This window comes from Branchiostoma belcheri, unplaced genomic scaffold (genome assembly GCF_001625305.1).
Source record: "Branchiostoma belcheri isolate BF01 breed outbred unplaced genomic scaffold, Haploidv18h27 scaffold95, whole genome shotgun sequence".
NCBI lineage: Eukaryota > Metazoa > Chordata > Leptocardii > Amphioxiformes > Branchiostomatidae > Branchiostoma > Branchiostoma belcheri.
The window spans coordinates 548,830-557,560 of NW_017804631.1; the positions used below are offsets into that span (position 1 = coordinate 548,830).

Below are 8,731 nucleotides of genomic sequence, written 5' to 3' on the forward strand. Positions count from 1 at the left end.
ACTCACTCACTCACTCGACTCACTCACTCACTCACTCACTCACTCACTCACTCACTCACTCACTCACTCACTCACTCACTCACTCACTCACTCACTCACTCACTCACTCACTCACTCACTCACACACTCACTCACTCACACACACAGACACACACACACACACACACAGACTCACTCATTCACTCACTCACACACACACACGCACACACACATACATACCGTAGACATGTAGTGTAGCTGTGCAGGAGTACTGTCCACATACATACCGTAGACATGTAGTGTAGCTGTGCAGGAGTACTGTCCACATACATACCGTAGACATGTAGTGTAGCTGTGCAGGAGTACTGTCCACATACATACCGTAGACATGTAGTGTAGCTGTGCAGGAGTACTGGCCAGCAGCGTTGGTGCCCACACAAGTATAAGACCCACTGTCCTCCTCCCCGGCATCCAGAATCTCCAGGATGTAGTTCTTCCCCACGTGCTTGGATGTGATACGAGAAGTCTCCAGCACCTGTGATGTCAAGTAGCCATTAAATAACTTGACTGTTTAAAAAATGTCTCAGACATTTTTCTGAACACCGTGTGACAAACACCATTTAAATAGTTAAGAGGAAAAATGAACAGTTTTCTTGTCTATACGACTTTTTGGAATGTGTCATTGTTATGCGTAAAAAAAACACCCCAGAGCCATGCATCTATTGTTTTTCCACTACATTTATATTGATACTCTAAAATAATGTGTGCACCTGAGTCATTAATACTAAACTAAAGGTAGAGAAATCTGGAGACTGTAATGTACCAATTTGGCTTACACCAGGCCAATATCTTAAATTAGTGTTTTAGATTCTTGTATGTATATTGTATATAATATTTCTGAAGCTTCCTTCAGGGTGTGTGTTAATTGTCATATCAAGCCCTGATATCCGTAGCTAATGTAAACTCTCTTTTAGTTACCTCTATTCCATCCTTAAGCCAGGAAACAGCCGGTTTAGGCTCCCCTGAGACTTCACTGATCAGGCTGACAGTCCCTCCTTTCTCCACTCTCTGGGATCGCGGCTTCAACTTGAAGTCTGGGGGTACCAGTCTATGGAAATCAAGTTGAACATAAATTGATTATCAGTGTGTAGAAGCTTATAATAAGTGAGAACTTAATCATGTCTTTTTAATGATCAACTTCTGGTCATTTGCTAAGAAAAAGTACCTCTTCAACAGAATTCTTAATTTTCCAGTTCTTGCAGTAATTCCATAGATAATTGGTTTCTTACACAACTTCTATTTTCTCTAAAATGTCCCAACCTAAAAATCACAACAACCCCTACTCTCACAAGGCTTTACACTGACAAATGTTCTATATACAAATAGATATCCCACCTCTCCTGTTCAGTGACATGTACAATGATGTCACACTTGACCGTGGTTGTCCCACTGTTGGCCTGACATGTGTAAGTCCCTGCATGTTCCTTCTTTATCTTGTGGATAGTGAGGATGTGGAGGTCACCCTTGGTGGTCTGGTTGAATACAGCAGAGTCAGGGAGAAGCTTGCCTCCATGGAGCCACTTGATGGTGTAGTTACCTACAACAGAAAAATGTTTGAAGATGATCTGATTTTAACAATTCCACTGTATAAAACTATAATGGAAATATCACATGCAGAATGATATTTGTAACATTATTAGACTAAGTATGTACAATGTATCATCATCATCATTAAATGTATAGGAAATATATAACTTTTACATATCTAGTGCAGAATTATAATCCAAGCTTAATATAATAGGAATTTTCTCTGGCATGTACTTACTAGTATAAGAAGGAGCTGAATGCTCTTTCTTTCTGGTGCAAATTGTGTCAATTACAGTCAATCTCTGCAAGACTACAGTGTATAATATGAAGTAACAACTTGACTCATAAGAATTAAAGCAAAAGACTACAGAGACCTCTCTTTACAAACTACATTTTTTGTACAAAATACCTGAAGATATTTTACCAGGGATGCCAGCCTGTAAAGTGACCTCCTGTCCTTCCTTGACTGTGACCTCTGTGGAAGCTCCTGTGTCTTTTCTCACAACCTGGCTGGTAACCTGAGGTGACAGGGAAATATTTCTGACCATCCCGTTGCTCTCAGAGACTGTTAGTGTTCTTCTTTCTAGTATCTTAAAAATTACAGCCAGATATTGCCTTAAATGTACACTGATAGCATGGTACATCATCATCATCATCATCATTCATCCTCCGTAGAGGTGGAGCATACAAAGTTAGTTCGCCACAACTGTCTGTCATACATCACTGAGCATGTCAAGCCAGTTTCAGTTTCAATAAGTTTCTTGTACACTACTTAGTAAACATGAGAGTAGTGACTGTCCTTAGTGCTGAATTATCGGTGGTGCCTTCCACTATATGGTATAACAAAAACTGCTTGAAGTTAAAGCCAATTTATTGTAAGAATACTATGAAAGCTGAGGAGATCTCTTCAAGATACTTAAAGTTATAATGACAATGAACTTTATTGCATATTCACACCCTACATGGGCCAAATGCACTACGTTAGATAACTGAGGTACAATAATATAAGGAACAAGTGTTACATTACTGTGCTACATCTATATCTACAGGATCTCTCCTCTCTTTTTGAAACATGTATGAACAAATTAACTTTGTATTATTATTATTATGGACTCCTGGAAGGATAGAAAACTGAACAAACAAACAAACAAACAAACAGATAAAATCTTCTGAAATAAAGACTAAACTTTAACTGCCAACACTACAATGAATTGGGACTCTTTTTGGCTGACTTCGTCAACTTTGTACACAGACTGGACCCATATACTCTTGGAATGTGTCATGAATTCATTGTAGTGTTGGCAGTTACAGTTAAAGTTTAGTCTTTATTTCATAATGACTTCTACCAACACAGATGAACTTTCATGCTAAATAAAATCTTCCTACCTGCATCTCCTTGGCAATCCTGGACTCTGTCCTCATGGCCAGGTCACTGTCCTTGATGCTCAGCACGATGTCACACTTGGTTTCTCCCGTCTCTGTTTCGGCGCTGCAGGTGAACGTCCCCGCCCACTCCTTGGTTACCTTGGTGATTCTTAAGGTGTGGATGTCGTATTCGGAGAAGAAGGTCACCTGGTCGGATTTCGACAGCGGTTTTCCGTTGAAGAACCACTTCACTGACTTGCTCCCTGAAAATAAGGTAAAAGTCATTTTATTTGCAAACAAAGGCCTGAAAGCTTTTTGAGAAGTAATATTCAGTATGTAAGGATGTTAAAAAATACCTAGTTTATAGATCTATCTCAAGTTTCTAAAGGCATTTAAGCACACACATAAACATTATGGCTTTACTTTTAGCAAAATCCACTAAGAAAAAAAATCCACTACAGAGTTTTTGTAACACAAGTAAGCAAGATCAGGAACAGATTGAGATTTATAAGTTAATTCCTTCCTCAGCACAAAACTCTGACAGCATTCTGTCTACTAGGCAGTCCAGCTGCTAACGCTGAGTGAGAGCTGACAAGATAAAAAAACAAGCAGACCACCTACCTGGTACCTCAGCTCTTAGGTTGACTTCCTGTCCTTCCTTTACCTCGAAGAACTGCGGCGGAGTCTGTGCGGCGGGTTTCTGGATCTGTAACAGCTCGGTTGTTTTCTGAGTCAGGGTGGGGGGGCCGACTGTCAGCAGGATGTCACAGGTGGCAGCACCGTGGTCGGTCTTTGCTACACAGGTGAACTTTCCTGGGGATGGGAGGATTTCAGAGTAAGACCACTTCAATTCATTTCCTTGGTTCTTGCATACTTCAAAGTAGAAATTTAGCAAGAGGTCAAGGTGAAATCAGAAGGCCCAGAAAGCAAAACTTGGACCTCACTACATGACATTGTATATTCACTCCCTGAAACTCTGTACAGCTGTAAGGCTCTGTCTTCAACATACTCTTTACATTTAGCATTGTTCTTTTAAATCTCAGAACCAACAAGTAAAATTGAATAAAGGCTCATATTATATAGGAAAGTGTGCTATTTCATCTCAATATTGTGTGCTGATTTTGAGCAACTTATTTGTTATAGAAATGTAGAAGCCTGGTCTGTTTTGTCTACACAGAAACACTTTAGATAGCAACATTTCTAAGTGAATAAATACCTTTTTCAAAATGACCAGAATACACAACAAGACATCAAAAACAGCCATAATTATAGTGATAAAGATGAAGTCATAACAGTAGTAAACATAATTCATGGTACAAATCATTGCTAGCCCTACCTGAGAAATCGCTGGTAACGCTGTTGATCTTTAGGATGTGGACGTCGCCGTCAGAAGAGAAGCTGATGTTCTCAGACTCAGTCAGCTCTTTCCCCTCAAACATCCACACGATGTCTGCCTGGCCTGGAAAATAACCATTACTAAATCATGAAGCTAAGAAAGGTGATTGGATCTTTTAAGATGAAGTAGACAAATGTAGTATTCATTGTCAACAACATGTGATTGCTTTTAAATCATCAAGCATTTGAGATCTGATGCCTGAAAGCTCCATTGAAAGTGTTTATTTGCAAGAAACTCTATTACTTATTATAATAAGCAGCTGAATATTTTTTTAAACTGTCATTTCAAGTAGCAACCACTACTTTTGGTCAGTGACTAATAGAATCTGTACTTGAACAAGAATTTATCAAAAACCATGAATTGTAAATTCCACTGACCAAAAGTAGTGGATGCTCCTGACAGTTTTCAAAATCTATCCAGTTGCTTAAATAATAAGTTTTCTTGTGTATAACAATATTGATGATACATTGACAAAGGTTAGACATCCACAGGTAATTTACCTACTACTACATGTAGATGTCTAATATTCGTCAACATATTATTGATAGTGTTAATTATTTCTAAAAGAACCTTGTTGTGTTCATATTTTCATGCTTACCTCCATGTGGGCTCCAAGGATCTAGGAAGACAGAGACAGATGTTGAGATGGGGACAGTTCAGACATGACAGCATCAGTGAAAATGTACCACAACAAAGTAAGGGTGACATGTAGTGACAAAAACTATTCCAGGATCACAATCCAACAGTTACTGTACAGGGTAATAAAATCTAAGACATAATACAACAGTACGAATACATGTCAGAGACAGGAGAATGTTGTAGACTGTAGAGAACATTAAGCTACAAATGGGAAACAAATGAGGTAAATAACGTGTACACTGAGATAAATATATACTGTTTTGTGACTTTGTGTCATTTTGCCTCCCTAATGATGATTATATACACCATACTGTTCAAGATTGATTCAGCATACAATTGCTGAAGGTTTTGAACAGGACAACACATGCTTGAACACATCACATCTATGTACAGCATTGGTCTATCCTACATGTATGTGTAGTAAACACCCATTGAACTTGAAGAAATTGGTTACAGGTGACCACTATATATATGTGAGAAATCTTAATGCTTCAGGATCAATGTGAGAAATAATCAAGTGACCAACAAAATATGGAATCAATGGCCAGGTGGTCTTTATACAGAATTTGGCTGTAATTGTCTGAAGATGATTCTTTATAACTTGGTTGTGTTCCTACCTGGTATCTCAGCCCTGAGAGTGACTTCTTGTCCCTCCCTGACTTCAAACTGTGCCACAGCAGGAGAGGGCTGGGTGGTCTGCACAGGAGACCTCAGCCGCCACTGCTGCATCTGGACCTGGTAAACACACCCAAAAAGTGTTTCATTGATTTCAGGTATCTCTGTAAAGAGATCCTCTAGATATAGAAGTAGCACGGCAATATAGTACAGTTTTGGTCACAAGTACAATCAGACATTATTTGTACCTATATAAAATATCTGTGACAGGATCTCTCCTTGGTACTGAACAAAGTATTACTAAGAAATAAGGACTTCTGAGCTTTTATTTGTAGCTCTCAAAATGGGAATGGTTCTCTGAAGTTACAAGTGTATCATATATTGCCACAAACTCAGGTCAGGCCCAACAAGCCCCTGACATATCAGAGTGAGAGACTGTGTAACACACAGGCTACAGTGTACATTACAATTAGATGGACTTCTTTCAGACTCCCTCCTACCTCTGCCCCTTCTGTTTCCAGAGTCTTCTCCATCTCTAGATGCTGGTCCGGAGCTTCCTTCACATTGACCACGATGTCACACACGGTTTTCCCACTGGGAGTCTTTGCAATGCAGGTGAAGGTGCCAGACCAGTGGCGGGTGACTTTTGTGACTGTCAGCATGTACACATCCTTGTCTACTCCAAACTGTACATCATCAGAGGGCTTCAGTTCTTTACCATTGAACAGCCAAGTGATGTCAGGTTTTCCTGTATAAGACAATGTTTACACTGTTAAATTACAGCTGCACTTTATCATGTGTACATCTTTAGGGTACTATCGCAACTATGATATTGTTAAGGCATGCACTGTAGAATTCTTATAATAATAGCTTATCCTACTGATGAAGAATGAAAGTTAGGTTTCATGATTATCTTCATGATCAATGAGAAATGTTTGTGGTTTTTTGTTTCAATGTATGAAAAATTTTGCATTTAAGTTTTAACAGTAAAAATTGCAATTAGTCTGCCTCTATTCCTACACTAGAATGTGTCACAGAAACCCTCCCTATTTTCATCAACTTTTTAAGGCTTCATACTAGTTGTAGAAGACCATACAAAAGTCCCTGTACTTTTTTGTTGTGTCAATAAAAAAATCTATAAACCAAATTTTGGTGCCCTGCTGATGATTGTCACCATGTACCTGGAATCTCAGCCCGTATGTTGAGCTCCTGCCCCTCCTGTATGTCTATAGTACCCGGTGCAGTGGACCTCTCCATAAGTAACATGGGCACTCTGAACGTCAGCTCCTGTGTGCGGACAACCTGCTTCCTCGTAGAACTTGTAGCATGCGGTGGTGAGGAGGGAATGATATGCAGGATGATCTGGCAGCGGCCGGTGCCATGAGGAGTAGTAGCGATGCAGGTATACGTCCCTTCAAACTCCCGTAGGACCTTACGGATGGTGAGAGTGGAGGTGTGTTTTGTGTCGGACACCAGGATGGACTCGGTGTTGGTGATCTCCTGGTCGTTAAACAGCCACCTGACATCAGCATCGTCTGGGGTACAGACAGTGGGGGGTGGGATGGGGGATGGTTGGAGTGATTAGTATTATTACGTATTTAAACATGAACCACGAATGGTACAAATTCTCTCACTTCAGTCATGCAATGCTTATCCCTTATGGTACTGGTTCAAATGAGCTACATGTAGATGACCTTTTTAAAGATGAGGGTTATCACAAAAAGTATTCTTACTTTCTTTCATTACTTATCCATCCATCCATCCATCCTTCCACCCATCTATTCAGTTCATTTTAGCAGTCAAAATTCACTAAGTAAAATATTTAGTCTCATTTGTTCATTTCCTACCTTTTCTTCCTTCTCTTTTCCTACATTTATTCATTCATTCATTTACTTACTCAGCAAATACTCACCTACACACACACTCACTCACTCACTCACTCATTCATTCATTTCTTTCTTTCCTATTCTTCCTTTCTGTTTCTTTTTCTCTCCCTCTTTCTCCCTCTCTTTCTCTCTCTCTCACTCTCTCCCTCTCACCTGGTACCTCTGCCCTGAGTGTGACCTCCTGCCCCTCCAGTACGTCCAGTGTTGTAGGCTGTGTGCAGGGCTCCTCTGGGAGCTTCAGTTCCTGGCTCTGCAGCGATTGGTCCAGCTCAACCATCTGGGAAACAATGTCAATGACAATGAACTTTATTGCATGTTCATGCCCCACATGGGCCAAATGCACTACGTTAGACAACTGAGGTATAAAGGTAGTGGAAACAGTACTACATTACTGTGTTATGTCTATATCTACAAGATATCTTCTCTCTTTTTGAAACATTGAAACATACAAATTTAGATAGTTTTTCATTTACATTGTATTTCCTAGATGACATAAATGTAATATGTTTGAACAATTCTCATTTTGGTAAGTGTGCATATTTCTGTTCTAATCATGGTGACATAGTACAATATAGTATGAGTTAAAGGCCTAATGTGACTTGATTTTTCTTGAAAGTCCAGAACTAATTCTTTGGACTTGAAATTCAACACTTGAATTTTTAAGTCTCGAATTACTTCCAGCAAACCGGTACACAGCACCAATTCTGACCTTGATGACCTCCTGACCCTTCTCGACCTCCAGTTTGATGTTACAGGTGACCTCTCCCCTGGGCGTCATGGCAACACAGGTGTACGTCCCAGCATCCTCTGGTTTCACGCTGATGATGGTGAGGCTGTGCATGTTTCCGAATGAGCTGTACCGACGGTCTTCTGTCTCCTGGATCAGTCTGCCGTCTAGGAGCCACTCTATTCTTCTGCTGTCTGTAATTACAGTTACAGGCTAAATAAAAGTTCTAAACATCACCTAATGTTGGTGATAGTGAGTTCAGTACCAAGGACAGGTCCTGTCACAGATATGTAATAGTTAGTGATAGTGAGTTCAGCACCAAGGAGAGGTCCTGTCACAGATATGTAATAGTGATGGCCAATTCAGTACCAAGGAGAGGTCCTGTCACAGATATGTAATAGTTGGTGATAGTGAGTTCAGTACCAAGGACAGGTCCTGTCACAGATATGTTATAGTGATAGTGAGTTCAGCACAAAGGAGAGGTCCTGTCACATATATGTATGTTATAGTTGGTGATGCTCAATTCAGCACCAAGGA

General features: G+C 40.0%; 1 protein-coding gene across 1 annotated transcript in view; it reads right to left on the reverse strand.

Moving 5' to 3' along the window:
* Positions 1–8,731, reverse strand: part of LOC109461662 (muscle M-line assembly protein unc-89-like) — a 44,505-nt gene that overhangs the window by 7,739 nt on the left and 28,035 nt on the right. The window contains exons 24-34 of the mRNA XM_019758043.1: positions 6,763–7,116; positions 6,082–6,329; positions 5,584–5,701; positions 4,926–4,946; positions 4,268–4,390; positions 3,553–3,744; positions 2,953–3,194; positions 1,991–2,084; positions 1,375–1,576; positions 958–1,087; positions 220–514 (exon numbers count right to left, since the gene is read on the reverse strand). Coding sequence (XP_019613602.1) covers positions 220–514; positions 958–1,087; positions 1,375–1,576; positions 1,991–2,084; positions 2,953–3,194; positions 3,553–3,744; positions 4,268–4,390; positions 4,926–4,946; positions 5,584–5,701; positions 6,082–6,329; positions 6,763–7,116 — 2,019 coding nt within the window. The remainder of the gene's footprint in view (positions 1–219; positions 515–957; positions 1,088–1,374; positions 1,577–1,990; positions 2,085–2,952; positions 3,195–3,552; positions 3,745–4,267; positions 4,391–4,925; positions 4,947–5,583; positions 5,702–6,081; positions 6,330–6,762; positions 7,117–8,731) is intronic.